The sequence below is a fragment of the Prorops nasuta genome, unplaced genomic scaffold (assembly GCF_024137725.1).
Source record: "Prorops nasuta isolate Cenicafe-Biocafe unplaced genomic scaffold, Cenicafe_Pnas_1.2 PNAS00021, whole genome shotgun sequence".
NCBI lineage: Eukaryota > Metazoa > Arthropoda > Insecta > Hymenoptera > Bethylidae > Prorops > Prorops nasuta.
In genome coordinates this window covers 3,172,199-3,188,831 of record NW_027116818.1, presented here as the reverse complement: position 1 = coordinate 3,188,831, position 16,633 = coordinate 3,172,199, and the positions used below count along the sequence as shown (strand labels likewise).

Here is a 16,633-nt window from a genome sequence, read left to right as displayed (position 1 = left end):
CAAAACTAATTCTTAATGAATTTAATTTCAGGAATTTAGCAAATTTTCTTCAGAGATTATTAGCTTAATAAAAAAGTACAAACGGAAGCACATGGGTAACCAGATCGTTTAGGTTAAGCATTGGCCGAATGCCAAAGCATAAAAATGGAAGCATATCTAACTTTTCTGTGATCTCACCATGAGTTCAACGAACCTGCTTCCAAATTCACGTAACTTTTTCATATTGCAAATCAGATTATTCTTGTGTTTTATATATTGCAGTATTAAATTGAGTAATATAATAGTAAATCAATAATTGACAAAACTGTTTTTATTATGTATAATAATAAGATTTAGATTGGTTTACAAACTATTAGATTTTATTTATTAAAAAATAATCAAAAAATATAGTTATGAGACACAGATTTTCATTACTTAATAAACTCTATCTACGAGACCATATTTTGAATAAAAAGTGAAATCATTGCGAGGAGGAAAATATATATCTACCCGTATTTGGCTTCTTAATACAAAAGATACATTTAAGAAGCTCGAGGTTATCTTCATCGTTTGGCCTCGCCTATCGATCAGTTGTTTCTTCGTGCACGAAAATTTATCTACAAGTATAACATTGCCTGTCTATTTGTCGTGTCTTATGCTCATCCCTTATCATGCACTCATCTGTATATATGTCTATATTTCTAATTATATTTGTTCATAATTATTTTCATCCTAGCTTGTGATGCACCTACAGTATATAATTATTTATTTTACATTAATTCGAGAAACACGTAAGCTTCAGCATTTAACAAGCTATATAACACTCATGAAAGAAAAAAATATATATATTCTAAAGAAAATCAAAGGGCAATATAGTGTTAGTCACTACTTCTAAAACTCGTAAAAACTATTCTTCTTATTTTTCAAAATATATTATTCTTTTTAGTCGGAGGCGATTAAATTTATTCCAATAATTTCATGCTCATCTAGTTTTGTGCTCACGCGTGTACTTTCTGTACGTTGACAAATTTCTGCTTTACGCTGCTTCGTGTTTATAGGACAGGTTCATTTTACTCAACGTTAATTCTAACTGCTTTACTGAGCAAGTTCTCAGTATTCACTTCTCAACCTTATTCTGTTCTATATATTATACTTGAAGGAACGTACAAAATAACTGAATACAAGTGATAATAATTTGTTAAAAAATATAAATAATTATCCTTTGAAAAAAAAATCGATATATGATTACTTTAAAATCCTTAAAAACATTGTTTATTAACTATTCGAAAAGAAATGTATTATACTTCAGTATAGATAGTTAGAATTCACGTGTGTCTATAATGGAAGCAGAATTGGAAAAGGGATTGTGACTATCGTGGGTCTATTTTGACCAGCACGTACGTGTCTGCACGAGTGGATGAAGAAGCTGTGTATAGTTTATGGTGGCTTGGATGGGGTTAGCTTGGCTATTTCTTGCGTTTTGCATGATGTTGCACGTATGCACTGTACCGGAAATGTAGAGTCGAACCTTCCCGAAATGAAGCTATTAAATTTAATGCGATCTGTCGCTCGGTCAGGTTTAATTTTGCCGTTTGTTACTTTCAGAACGATGAGTGGCTGCGCTTGAAAGTGCTGGAGGTTCAACCGAGCCTTGTGAAGTTGGGTGCCACGGTCGATGAAGCCACGGAGCTTCTCTCTGCTCATGATGAGGTGCTTCTGCGATTGCAGGTAAAGAACTTCTTTTCTTCAAGACAATTAATCGTCAAAAACTCTTATATGGATCAGTATTTATTTATCAAATTTTTATTATTAAACACACTAAAGCCTTTTTTGTTTCTTAATGAAGATTATGTCCAGAAAATAAATTTTTATTTGAAGGGGCATTAAAAGTTTGTCTCGTTAATTTAGTGTTTTTCGATTCTTTTATTATAAAAATATATTTGTAATTTCATTCTACAATATATTTAATATTTTTTATAAAATTGTCAATTGTTTCTTAATTTATGTTTAAAAACGTGTACGATTTATTTAATTATTTTTTCGATCTTTATATTATGAATGAGCCTTGAAATAAATTGTTAAATTTCTTCTAATATATACTAATGGAAAAATGGAAAAATATGAGTTTAGAGTAAACAGAGTCCGGTGGAGGAGCTGCTCCGTCAAGCAGACCAATTAATTTCGACCCAGAGACCGAGGGCAGAAGTTTACGCAGCTATGGCTGAAACTCTGGGCCAAGCTTGGAGAGATGTGAATACTCTTCTGGAACGTCGAAAGCAAATATTAGATGCCAACGTTCTCTTCCAATGGTACACGCCATTTTTTAGCCCTAAAATCACCTTAAACCATTTTAATCTTTTTTCTTTCTGCTTCGTTTATTTCTTATTTAACCTGCAGAGGATGGGTCCAGCCACTATACTGGCCTCACACAAATTTGGCTGTTGTATCTTTACATTCTGTATATGGATAAATTTGTTGCAAAATTAAAAATTAATTTCAATGGAAAAAATTCCTGTCCTTTAAAGGTTAATAACTTCTATGAACTCTCTTCTTATGTTTAGAGATAATCAAATCAATCGTATTCACTTGAAAAAATTTATCCCCGCAGACATTCTCTATTGCAAAAAGTTTTATTTAGAAGATATAGAATTGGTTGTAAATTATTTATGAAGAGGTAAAGTAGTGAAAGTAGTAAAGTTGTCAGTGAAATAATGGAAGCAAAAAGAATTTTTTTAAACCACTTGACAAGTATTTTCTATTATTCTAAATTACCTCTCCTTCATTATAGTCGGACTCATGAGTGCAGAGAAAGTATGAAGGCACTGGAAATGGCCTGCAATGACACTTTGCTACCCATTGAAATTGAAGCTGTAAAGAATTTCTTGACGAAGATTCACAACTTGAGAAAGAATATGCTGGAAGCCCTGATGGGGGCTTTGAAAGAAGGCAAAACACTTTTGGAGAGACTGAAAGAAGTTTCTAGTGCAAACATTACGGATTCTGAGCCAGAAAAAATTAAAATTGAGGCCTATAATGGTAAGAATTGCCTAATTGTTTCTATATGAAGCTTTTGCAATCTTCGTTATTCATGGCAGCCGAACATTTATTTGAAACTTCAACAAAATATTTATTACACTATTATTCTAAACTGATCTTTACACAAAAATGCTAATGAGCTTCTATACTTTTGGCAACAAGTATATTTTTTAAAATAAAATTAGAATGTTAGTCAAGAAATAGTTAGAAAACTTGTATGAGAAATGGGACCTGATTAATATTATTTGAAAATACTAATAAATTTTTTTTTGTTTAAATAAAGCTATAATGCAAGTGGAGAAGTGGTTGGAAGACTTGCACGACAGAAGACGTCTCATAGAAATATCGTTTAAGAACAGAAAGACTCAATTGGAACAATGTTTAGCCCTCGCCCTTCTCGCTACCGACCTTCGAGATCTTGAAGAGATTCTGAATGACAGAATAGCTGCTTTAGCCAGCAGTTGCGATCAGCTAGGTGATTCCTCTTCCAGTGCAGAATTATTGCTATTTGAATTGAAGAAGCTACAAATTGATGCAAAGGTGATTATATTCTAAAAATTGTCAAGAAACAATGAATTGATATATCTAATAATCTCCAAAAAAAAGTATGTGTTTACGTCACGACTTTAGTACACACCTTCAGTAGTTCCCAAACCTATTTAAATTTCTATCAACCATACAACATACAATTTGTACAATAAATTAATTTAAATGTTAATGAAATATTTGAATTCTAAATAGTACGTAGGTGTATGAATTTCGTGTATAATCGCAGCAGGCTCACTGGCCCTATTCACAGCTAAATAGACTTACCTTAATACGATTTTGAACTGTACACGTATAACCTGAAAAAGGCTTAGATCAAATAAAAAATTAATACGCCCTTTATAAATCTTCGATGCAAGCTTAACCCGAAAGAAAATTTATTATTATTTTTACTTTAGCTAAAAAAATTGATAAAAACTAAAATATATAAAGATCCTTATCTCAAACACACTGATATCAGTATAATTAAAATTTTTTAATTAAATATTTCGCAAAGATATTTTATTAACTTTTCGCGTCATTGAGACTAAAATTATGCAAAATCAAAAACGTTTTAAAACTGCAAGTTTTTGTAACACCTTATCTACAATATTGAAGGAAATAAACTCATGAATTATTGATTTGAAAAGAAAATCTGCTTTGCATAAATTTGGATTTGCATAAATTTAACGAATGCTGCTCTTCTTATAGGAGTTCCAGGATCGATCGATTAAGATAACAAAGTCAACGGAGAAGTTGGTATCATCAGGGCATTTTGCAGGAGAACAAGCGACCGATCAAGCATACGCGATTCTCGGAGCAGCCGCTGATTATGTAAATGATTTGGATCAGTACGAGGCTTTGTTGAACAGAGCAATAGCCTTCTTTGATTTGGCACGATCGGTTAGTAGATATATTATGTTTCAATAAACAGATTTCTCAGAAATATTTATGAAACGAAATGTATAAAGTATTAAACTATTTTTAATCGCGAATAATTATCATCATTCAATTACTAATAGTTAAGTCTAGTTAATTATAAATTTAAGTTTGAATGTAAAAAAATAATGGACATTTTTTCAAGGCTATTACGAAACTTGACCAACTGGAGATCCAGTTGATGACGACGGAGCATCCAGTATACTCGACCAAATTGGCTCGTTTGCACTCACAAATTGCCAATGCAATAGAGGATGTCACTTCGAAACCATTGACCGAAGGATACGCACTGCTAAACATCACAGGAAGGGAAGTACCTGGTGCAAAAGGAGTCAAACGTAGCGTGGAGGAATTAGAGAACTACAAAATTCGTTTGATGCAGCATTGCACTGCCCACGAAAAGGAGAATCTTCAGGTCTCCCAAACGATCACTAGTTTTCTAAAAAGACGCGAAGAACTTCAGAATTGGTTACTCAGCATTGCCGAAGCGTTCCTCAGGGGTCACCAAGATATGGGCAGTGACTTATCAATGGCTGAAGACTTTTGTGGACTTCACCATCAATTGCTTACAGACTTGGAAGAGAAAACTCATGAAGTGGACACTTTAGGATTCGAAATTCTGCCAATTAACGAGCGTTTGGACGAATCTCAGAAAAGTGACATTGATGCAAATATTATGGAACTTCAGAATTCTTGGAAGAAATGTAAAAATCTGGTGGCTGTTAGGATCAAGCTTGGTGCAAGCTATGCAGAGTTTCACGAATCTGCAGAAAATCTCGACAAGGAAATTGATTTGATTCAGAAGGAACTTAAGGATGTCACTCTTTTAAGTGAGAATCACGTTCAGCAGTTGGAGCTCAAGTGGAAGACTTTGCAACCCCTTTATACTAAACTTACCAAATATGGGAAGAAATTCTTGGATGAGGCTTCAATGGTAATTATACCTCTTATTGTCATATTTAATTGTTATTCTATAAAATTTAACAAGAAGATGCAAGTTATAGCTATATTTTTTTACTTTTAGGTTGATGATCCTTACTTAGACGTACCTAGGGCTTGTCTTTGTGTTCAATCTTTGCTGGAAAAATTTGCTAATAAACAAATAACTGTTACAGAGTCTTATGAGAAGTGGCAAACAGCTACTCATATTCTGAAACAAAGAATAGAAGAGCACGAACGTAGAGTTAAAGAAAGTACGAGAGTAAGTAATTTTTATTGTTTTATCAATTATAATTTTATATGTTAAATGTATATTATTACTCTTTATTTATTTCTTATATAAATTATATTTTGTGATGTCATGTTTGTTTCTTCTTATACATACAAGTCATTATATTATTGTACTTTAAATTCATATCGTTTATAAAATTTTTACAGACGTTGGAATGGGTCTCCAAATTTAGAGAGCAGCTTTATCCCGTGATAACGTCTCTCACTTACAAAGTTTCTGATATTCTTCAAGATTTACAAACTTCAAAATTCCGTATTGTACCGGAGCTAAATAAAGCTGTAGCTGAATTGGACGTTAGAATTAAAAGTATTGAGACATATTTTGAAAAAGGTAATTAAAAGCTAACTAATAAGCGATTTATCGTTTATTTATGTATATTTTATAACTCGAATGTAATATATATGAAAAATAATATTTTTACAACAATTAGAAAAACTTTAATAAAACGTTTTACTAACAGATGATGTCCAAATTCATGAAGAAATCTCATCAAGACTCACTGACACTTATAAAAATTTACGACAAACTGCAGAAAATTATGGAGACCTTATAGAATTATTAATATCTATTTTTAATAGTTTGGACGATATTGAACAAAGAATAAGTCACACAAAAATTCTGGCAGATCATCTAAAATCTTACAAGACAATTTCTGAATTGGATAATGCTTGGGTTGAAATAGATTCCTCTGCAATATTCATTTCTGACAATCTAAAGAGAGTTCAATCTAAGATTGAGCGTTGCATTGCAAAAATTGAACTTGAAGAGCCACCAGAAGCTGCTGCCCTGGATATCCAGAAATTGAAGCACATTTTTGAAAATATCAAATCTAATTGGCAGGCATTCTGGAAGAAAACTGAATCAAAAGTCGAGGAATACAAACGTGAATGCAGTTTTGATGAAGACCTTGAAAGAATTGAGTCTGACCTTGGTGATCTTAACGAACAATTAAAAAATGTTGATGGTAAATTTGGGGAAAATCTGCAAATGGCAAAGTCAGCATCATCTGCCTTTAATCAATTTGAAAATACCATTAAAGTGAGTATTTTTTTAAAGAATCAATAAGTATAATAATTAATCAAATCATGTAAATAGTATAGTTTATTAATTTTTATTTTGATATTTCTTTTGTGAAAAAGGTTTTAGATCAGAGAATAGAGACTTTTATTCGAACAACCGAAGAGACTACAGCTCCATGGACTCCTAAGATTCAAAACGATGTTAATGCACTAAAAACGAGATGGGAGACTTTGAAGAAACGAGCAGAAAACACGAGGAAACGTATAGATTTATGTATCAAATATTTTGTATTGCTAGAAGAAGCAAAAGATTGGTATCGAAAGGGCAATAAATTGTTAATTGTGCTGACTAGAAAAGCTAGTGGTGTAAAATCCCCACAAGAAGCAGCTGAGCTTCTAAAAGAAATTGATAGTTACCTTAAGCCTGGTGAAGACGTACAGGAACAAAGAATTGAGAAAATCAGAGGGTTGTCCACTATTGTATTTGGTAAATATTAAATTACTGCATTATTAAATAAATAAGATCTTTTACTCTTATTTCTTAAAATATATTATTTATACATTTTTTTAAAAGACACTTCTCAAATGAATCTGCGGAAACTAAATATTATACTCCAACTAAATACATTGTTAAAAACTATAAATCTTAATTAACTGATGAATTTATGGAATAACCATTAATAACAAAATCTTGACCCCTTATATTTGTTCAGGAACGGATAGGCTACCACAATTTCAAGAGGTTGTAGCAGAAAATAGACAAATGCTGGATTCATTCGCAGTCGTTTCTTCGGAGTTAAGAACACTGATAGACAACTTAAAAGACATTGAAGATTTTCGTGAGAAATTTAGAATGGAAAAGGAAGAAGCAGACGAAAAGCTGCATGCAATAAAAGCTGAAGCCTTAGCAGCTGAAGTAGCCAGGGCAGAAGCTGAAAGTGCTAGACGAATAGCAGAGAAGCTTGCTGCTGAAACTTTAGAAAAAGCAACGATTCATGCTCAGAGAATTCAAGAGGAGAGGCTGGAGAAGCAAAAACCACTTGTATTACCATCTACCTCAGTTTCTGCTCAAACTGACACGATTGAAACTACCCATGAAGAAATTGTGGAGGAAACTGAGATTACGAAAAAAGAGATTCACATTTTTCAAAAAGTAAGTTTGACCATTGATCCATTTTAAACGTCTTGAAATATTTTTTTTAAATTACGTTCTCTAAGATTTATAAAAAGAAATGATTCAAGTAAAAGCTGTTTTATTTAAAGGGGATGGGACTAAACCATTGGTTTGACCTTGGAAGGTTACAAGAGAGTATCATAGTTTTTTTAAAAGTTCCCCTATTTTGATTATAAATTTTTGTAGCTTATCTCAGAGGCTTTCTAAAATATTTTTACAAATTTAATAATCATCTTATATTTCAAGTAAATGTATTTGGATTATAACTATTATTTTTTATGTTTAGACTCAAATAGAAAAAACTGACGTCATTCAACGAGAACCGAGTCCTTTGAAGGCAGTCAATTTAGAGGATGAAAAGGAAGAAGTTTTCGAATCGATCAATCTGGAAAAAGAAGGATTTGCTCCAAAATTTACGTTCCCATTAAATGACTTAATTGTTCAGGAAGGTGATAGTGTCACTCTTATATGTAGACTGATTGGAAGTCCAACACCGGAAGTCATTTGGTACAAAGATGGTGTATCTATGCTAAATAATCCAGACTATGTGACAAAATTCGTGGGTGATACTTGCACTTTGGAAATTGAAGAAACTTTTACTGAAGACTCAGCAAAATTCACATGCAAAGCCTTCAATATCTATGGCTCTGTTGAGACTACAGCTACTCTTACTGTGAAAGGTATTCAGTCATTTATTTATATATAGTATATAAAATCATAATTTTTTGTTGATTAGTAATTAAACTAGCACTATTCTGTTTTATAGAAACAGCTTCTGAAGAACAATTAAGTCCACCTGAGTTTTTGAAGGAATTGCTACCATCGACAGTTTTGTCAGGTAATCCCCATCAATTTGAATGCAAAGTTCGAGGTAATCCATTGCCAACAGTGGAATGGTACAAGAATGAAATAAGTATCGATAATTGTCCTGATTATTTCACTACTTATAACAATGGTGTTGCATTACTTAAATTTGAACAAGTCCTTTTGGAAGATAGTGCAATTTACACATGCAAGGCAATTAATCGATTGGGAGAAAAATCGACATCAGTTCCTCTAATCGTTAAAGGTAAAGTCAATGTTAAATCCTAATTCACAATTTTAATGATAATGCATTACTTTGATTTAAAAGTTTTACGAGAACTATTTAACTTAAATAAATTAATTATAAATAAATTCCTTATCACACACACATTTTGTTAATTATTTTCAGCATTTGAAATTCCTAAAGAGAAACCATATTTTCTAACACCTTTGTCAAACGTGGTTGTTACCACTAGAGGAAGATTGACACTTACATGTGAAGCTAAAGGAAACCCTATGCCAGAGTTTTCTTGGTTGCATAATGGAAATAGCATTAAACAATCAAATGAAATTAAGGTAACAGTATTTACAATGAAAGATTCTGAAAATTTAATATTTTCTGTTTTACCCTATCAGTTCAGTATAAATGGGTGAAATTTACCTAAATAACACTTCAATTGTAAATGTTAACAAGTTATCAAAGACAAACAATTAAATTTGATTAATCTTACCTGATTCTCATATTAAAAATGCTGTTGTTCTTAGGTTGAAACAATTGATGGTCAATCTTCCCTAATAATTCCACAAACTTTCCCAAAGTTTGCTGGTTTTTATTCGGTGATTGCGACAAATGAAATGGGCGAGGCCCTTACGTCCTGTAGTGTCACAGTTCAAGGACGAGCATCCGAGGAAATTAGCGACTCGGAATTGGTTTGTAGCGAAGAGCTGATAGAACAAATACCATCTAAAATTCAACTGCCTTTAAAAGATCTCGTGGTTAAAGAGGGTTCAGCTGCAAGGTTGGATTGCATAATTATTGGTCAACCAGAACCAGAGGTAATTATTATTAAAAATCAAATAAAATTATCACCTCCTCTAAAACCCTCTAAAGTCTTATTAGAGTCTGTATTGAAAAGTGTACATTAAAAAAATTAAATCTTAATTTGAAATTTATAAACAATACTTCTAATTTCTTTTTCAAGTATTTGGAAGTTGTACAAATTGATGTTTGACATTTTTAGGTAATTTGGTATCACGACGAGAAGCCAGTGAAAGAGTCAGCAGATTTCCAGCTATTATTTCAAGGTGATAAGTGTTCTTTAGTCATTCACGAGGCTTTCCTCGACGATGCTGGCGTGTATAAAGTAGTTGCCATTAATTCTGGCGGCGAAGCATCTAGTCAATGCATAGTATCCGTAACCTGTAGGTGTTTACTCAAGAAGCAAAATTCCCACGAGTATAATGTTTCCATAAGCTGGTTATTTTTCTTTGTACAGCAACATCCGAGGAAAAACGAAGTGACGAAGCAGTTGCTGCCCTATCACCAGAATTTGTCGCTTTGCCTACTGACCTACTAGTTGCTCAAGGTGACAATGCAAAGTTCGAATGTGTTGTCATTGGAGAACCAAAACCACAAGTTAGATGGTTCTCAGATGCTGGAGAAATTTTACCAAATGATAGAATTTTGGTATGCTTAAATTTGTCCATTATATGATTTCATAGGAATAAGATTTATTTATATAATTTAATGGGTTAATTCAATAGTTTATTAGTTAAATAAATTATATTTACGCTAGTCAGTAATACCAACATTCGATATCTAAAAAATTAATTGATCCCTGTTGTTTATTTTTACTTGCTAAAGACAAATAATTATTCAATGTAGCATTGATTAATCTATGTGTTTATGATATTATTTTTATATATTCGATGTTATAAATTTATAATAACATGTAAATGATGTAAAACAGTCAGAAATGAGTGATTAATTTTCAATTTCATTTGTTCCAGATACATCAAGATGTTGATGGTGCAAGCTATCTCAAGATTCTGTCGACAGTACCTGAGGATAAAGGCAACTATGTAGTGAAAGCGTCGAATCTTCACGGGGAAGCTAAAGCCTTTGCAAAATTAACTGTAAAATCATTAGGAATATTTGAAACTGAATTTATACAAATGGAAGAGAAACAGATTCCTCCTGAATTCAAAACATCATTCGATGACAGAATAGTCAAGGGGGGAGTTTCTACTAAATTCGAATGTATTGTTACCGGCAAACCTACACCAAAGGTAATATTGTATTCTTTTGTCAATCACATACAGTATGTTATAATTACAAAGCAACATATAGGCTTATTCGTTTTAGTTTCTACCATTACATTTTTAGTACTATCGTTATGCTTGTCATTTTTCATTGAATAAGTTAACAAAGTATTAATCACAGATAGTGCTTAAGGTACAGATTACAACGAACAAACCTAATGCACAGTTATTATTAGTCTGTTGTAATAAATTACAGAGTGTACTACTAAAATGTACACCAGGAAGTGAATGTAAGGACTCATTTATCTCCACAATTATAAGAGACATCAATTCCGTTCATACAATTTTTTTGAAGCTTTGCATGATTTTAACTCTGAGAGGCTGTATACAAAAAATTAATATTTATTATAGTTTCGGAGATAAGTGAGCCCTGATTTGCTCTATTGCTCCCCTTTCAGATTAGCACCTTTATATGAAATACACCATATGGTGTATTAAATATGAAGGAATATATTTCAAACATATCAAATTATGCCTATAAAACCTTCGACTTTATTCTATTCAAGGGTAGTTGTACGAATAAAATTAAATAAAATTATGCAGCATTAAATTATATAAATTTAAATAAAAAGACACAGCAAAATGATCGAGAGTATTTCTTTCACTAGGTCGATTAAAAAGTGAAGGTAGTGTAAGTGTTTCGATATTTTAATGTTTTCTTAACTGTTCTCATATTAAAACGTCTTTGTTATATCCACCATACATTTATTACTCTAGATATATGTTACTATATGTATGAAAAATCTACTTTTTTCGAATACATCGTCATTATCATTGCTGTCTTTTCAAATATATATATAGTCTGCTTTTGTAATGAGCATTCATACACTCAAAATGGTAACAGTGAGTGTATGGTATTTTCCAACTAAGTTTGAGTTACACAACCATTTTTTATGCTTCTGTTTGCTGCTCCACGCCTGCTTTAGAATATGTCCATTGACTTTTTGCAATTTAAACCAAAAAATGCACAAAAGTTTTTTTTTCTAAAAACATTTCGTTTCTATGAATGTTATAAAATTAATAGAATAAATGGTACAGAAGAGTCAATACCATTTAACGTCGTATCATCACTTTGAAAAATATTTTGTCTCAATCTAGTATTACAAAAATGATTATGATATTGTAATTACTAAGCTGAGATCCAAAAATAACCTAAAAGCAATTAATAGTTAGCTCGCTTCCTTTTATATTAACGTGTAACGAAAATATAAAGTAAACCTAAAAACAGATTTTTTTTTCTTAAAGTTATGCAAATCAAATTGTTACAAACATTTGTTAAGGTACGACAGTAAAAATTTTAAACAGAAATAAAATATACTGAAGTCTTTGATAAAAATCTGTTCTGCTATGATACAGTATGAAAGCTTCTACTAAGATAATTTGGTTAAAAAAAAGAAAAATAAGTTGAGGAGATTTGTGTAAAAGCAAAGAGTTAAGACGAACAGTTGGCCAGCTTGTCAGATCGCAAGAGGGTTTAATTTTGTGTCTACCAACTAAAAATAACTGGGAACAATATACCTGATGTGAAAATTCGTGGATGCAGTTTTGCCAAGACTGTCCTCGCGTTATTTCGTACCGCGCTAAGCTCTCTGGTCTTCAAGGTACTTTCAAAAATCGAAAACTAATTATTTAAAAAAAAACATTTTGAAAACAAATCTTGTGAAAAATTAAACCTCTTCTGGGCAATTTTTAGTACTCTCTTCAAAATCAATATTAAATAAACAACATTGAAAATATTAATAAGAAAATTTCATAATTACTTAATCTGTGATTTTTGGGATTTTTCTATGCGAGAGAAATAAGATAGGAACTACTTTAAATCGGTTTGGTGCATGTTTAAATTTGTTTCTTGAATAGATAGTTTCTTTGATTTGGAAATGATATACAAATGATGATTGTTCGATAAATTTGTGATACTACGGAGTTAGTGGACGTACGTTAATACAAGTTGGATGGTTTAATTTTTGCAGTGTCAGTGGCTATTCAATGGGGAACCTGTTCATGGAAATGATTTTTTGGTATCAACTAGCGGTGATTGGCAAGTTTTGACTATTCCAGAGACTTCCGCTGTTCATGCTGGGGTAATTTCCTGTGTAGCAGAAAATCCTATTGGGAAAGCAGTGTGTAGTGCAAGATTGGGAGTTGGTGAGTTACAAATCTATATTAAATTATCTTTAAGAATAATTCGTATCAATTCACCAAACCTGACGAGTAGTAAAAATGTTAATAGAGTCAAAATGACTTAATTTCTAGTCATAATAATATAGCATTTAATAATTTTCATATCATTATTATTTTTTTTTATAAAGGAAATTCCTAATCTACAGTAATTATAATTTTACTATATCACTTTTAAGAATTTTTCCACCGATTTATTAAAGAGCTAAGCTGTCTAGAAGCAAAATTGGTTCTAATGACCTCAAAACGATATTTTTTCTGGTGATAATGATGTCAATATTACAATAATTTTTCTGCAATTATTTATTTCTTTTAAACAAATTTGTGATGCCCTCTCCATTATAGTAATGATAATAATATTAATATTTATAAATTGATTAATGGATAAAATCCTATAATTTTAAATTTCAATTAATTTGAAGTAGAGCCACAAAATTCTAAGAAAAATTATGAAAATGAAGGAATGCTGAAGAAAGCATTGAATATCTATCGATCTTGTCCATAAAGAAAATCAATATAATTCGAACAGATGATACGATAGAGACATGGAAAAAGAATAGAGTGTCAGGGAATATGTGGATATCGTAGCAGCTGCTTACTTTGAAATTCGATACTGCGCCACTATTTTCACTTCGAATTCGTCCCAATTTATCTGAAGAAACGTTGAAAATTCTTACGCGTGTTTTGGCGCCAAGGCAGCTTGGGAACTAAATTCTATTTATCGCTGGGTCAATGAGCCATACCTTTCTATCGAATAGTAAAATCGTTAGTACCTTTTTCTATTTATTGTTCAGAATTTATCGTTTAAACGAAACGTAATTCCCGAAACTTTCGTTTTAATTCGTTTCCAAAGTTTTTGTGAGTCACGACTAATATTAGGATTCATGTCACTCGGGGGGATGAAAGTGACGTCCTGACGCCTACCCGTAGGTAGGCAGCACTTAAATTATAGATCTAGTCATGTAACAGTTAATAGAAGTACGTTTGAGATCTTCAAATAATTATTTGCATTTATTTGATCATAGACTCGGTATTCGGAGGTCGGTTCTTAAATTAAAATAAATTAGCAGATAAATTTTATAACCAACATTGTTAAAGCATCAAAAAGGTCGAAGTTGAATGATAATTTCCTTCCTTTCTATTAGTGTTTCTGTTATTATAGACTACTAAATGCGTGATGTAACTGAAATTGCTAAAAAATCAAAGGGGTAAAAGGTGGACAATAACATGTGCTTTAACTCTGTTGGAGTTTCTGTCATGACAAAATGTTAAATGAAAAATTCCAAACAACCGAGTAAATTGATTGATGCGAATATTGCGGTTGACTTTGGTATATAGATGAATAGCAGAAAATCGATATAAAACAGTGTATAAGAGCAGCTGGTGCTTCTGTGGGTCAGTTCCGCGTTTCTCGTGTCAGAAGGACCCAAAGCGACTTGCTCTGCCCACTCACTTGCACTCTGCGGACTCCCCTACCTCCCCCTCAGGTCGCGTTATTTTCGTCGGCACGAATACCCGGCACGTAGCCCCACGAGAGTCGCTAACCCGTCGAAATCGAGATAAGTCGTCGTCTCCGAGAAGTCCAGTCCAGTTCGATCCAAAATCTAGTGTTGCAGCTCGTACACACCTGGGCTAGCTAATTGCAGGTAAATCGATAGGGAACTCGTTAAATGGGCCATCCAGTGAGGATCAAACAAATTCGATCTAAATCTCTTTGCAAAATTGGCTCAACTTTGCCCTCGACTCTCGAAATCCTTTGATTAATTTGACCTTCACCTGTAAGCACCTTCATCCATTAGGATTTTTTTCCTGTGTGAATCTTTTGGATTAAAAAATAATTGCCTCATTTTTTAAATTTTATTTTTTGTAAAAGAAATACTCATGGGGAGTTTCTTTAATTTCATATGGTGCTTGAAATTTGATATGCTGTTGTCGAGCTTCTGTGAAAATGTAGCTTACTTGGTATTTGCCAGATTAAAAATGATCGGTGATATCTTTAATATTGCAATTTCAGTAGCTATATAGTCATTATTACATTTTTTATAATAATTAATGCAACTGCTACATTTTATATTTCTATTTTACAGTGTCAAATTTTAAGTAATACATTGACGTTAGTCAAGTTACTGAAATTTATTTTTGTATATTTATTACGCGTTAAATTTATTATCAAAGAAAATAAATTTTATATTTACATATAGAAAACTTGTGGTTCTGTTCATTTAACCTGATTTTTATCTTTGCAAAAAGTAGTCATAAAATCATTTGGTGTAAATAAAATAACACAGAATATTGCTAACTTTTGTTTAGTGCAAACTTGGGCTTCAATTATTTATTTTTAGAGCTGTTCCTAAGTTTTATTTAACTTTTACTTCTCATGAGTTTAAAATGTTTATCTTGAAATATACTGTGGTGATTGTTAACACATCTATTGATTTGTTTAATTAACAGTTTTTGTTATAAAAAATTATACTTACTTAAAATTTGATAGTCCAGTAAATTGCAGCCTGTACAAATATAAGCCAATTTTAGAAACAGTATGTTTATCATTGTGAAGGTCAAACACTTCACAATAGAATGCAGTAGTTGGTATGCAGTTCATTATGAGTAACCACTATGAGAATTGTAACAGATTTTGATTTATGCTGATTTTCATGATTCACGATTTGATTGTTATGTAACAATCCATTGGCAATATATTTTCTCGATCACACAACTTTCCAGAAATTGATCAGTCTACGATTATCGCAGATTAATATAGTTTATTGAGGGCGAACGATAAATTTTATGGTCTAAATGCATTGAGTTACATTTCCTGCGTTCCAGTAAATTTCAAAACTAAATTCCTTGGTATCCTGCCAAAATTTTAGCCTACTCTAACGAGTCATACTATGAAATTTTTAATAATAATGTTTTATTCGTGCCTATCCAATGTTTCGATTTCTGTTATAATTGTTGGAGCTGACAGTATTATATACATAAAGATCTCTATTCGAATGCATCATTTTGTTGCACCTTGCAAATTCTGAAATTAATTTTAAAACAACACATGATAGAAGGCGGTAAGCTATTAATACATTCGTGATTCAGAGTAATCAATTAAAGAAAATTATTTCCCCAACTGGTTTTTTTAAATCCCATATATCTAAACCGTAACTCTGTTACGCCCACACTCTTTATATTCGTCATGTTTTAATCGTAAAAAATGTATTGTTGTATTAATGGTCGAAGGAATTTCAGTCGTCAGAAAAAACTGGCTATTTCCAATAACACACAAGCAACTCTACATATATATATTTTTTTATGACTAAATCTATGAATTCTTTAAACGCTATTTCAGAAACTAATGTAAATATTGAATTTAATTTTAAACGCGAAAGATATCATCATTTTTTTAAAAACGAACTAAAACATTATTACCAAATT

At 31.7% G+C, this 16,633-nt stretch overlaps 1 protein-coding gene across 2 annotated transcripts in view; it reads left to right on the top strand.

Moving 5' to 3' along the window:
* LOC136780995 (uncharacterized) overlaps window positions 1-16,633 on the top strand; it is a 39,420-nt gene that overhangs the window by 10,653 nt on the left and 12,134 nt on the right. For both annotated transcript variants that reach the window (XM_066739633.1, XM_066739634.1), the window contains 19 exons: window positions 1,585-1,707; window positions 2,110-2,288; window positions 2,768-3,015; window positions 3,299-3,555; window positions 4,252-4,443; window positions 4,625-5,413; window positions 5,504-5,680; window positions 5,857-6,040; window positions 6,171-6,748; window positions 6,850-7,216; window positions 7,443-7,882; window positions 8,190-8,583; window positions 8,670-8,972; window positions 9,117-9,283; window positions 9,473-9,763; window positions 9,949-10,129; window positions 10,204-10,394; window positions 10,718-10,996; window positions 13,000-13,174. In XM_066739633.1, the coding sequence (XP_066595730.1) occupies window positions 1,585-1,707; window positions 2,110-2,288; window positions 2,768-3,015; window positions 3,299-3,555; window positions 4,252-4,443; window positions 4,625-5,413; window positions 5,504-5,680; window positions 5,857-6,040; window positions 6,171-6,748; window positions 6,850-7,216; window positions 7,443-7,882; window positions 8,190-8,583; window positions 8,670-8,972; window positions 9,117-9,283; window positions 9,473-9,763; window positions 9,949-10,129; window positions 10,204-10,394; window positions 10,718-10,996; window positions 13,000-13,174 (5,515 nt within the window). The remainder of the gene's footprint in view (window positions 1-1,584; window positions 1,708-2,109; window positions 2,289-2,767; window positions 3,016-3,298; window positions 3,556-4,251; window positions 4,444-4,624; window positions 5,414-5,503; window positions 5,681-5,856; window positions 6,041-6,170; window positions 6,749-6,849; window positions 7,217-7,442; window positions 7,883-8,189; window positions 8,584-8,669; window positions 8,973-9,116; window positions 9,284-9,472; window positions 9,764-9,948; window positions 10,130-10,203; window positions 10,395-10,717; window positions 10,997-12,999; window positions 13,175-16,633) is intronic.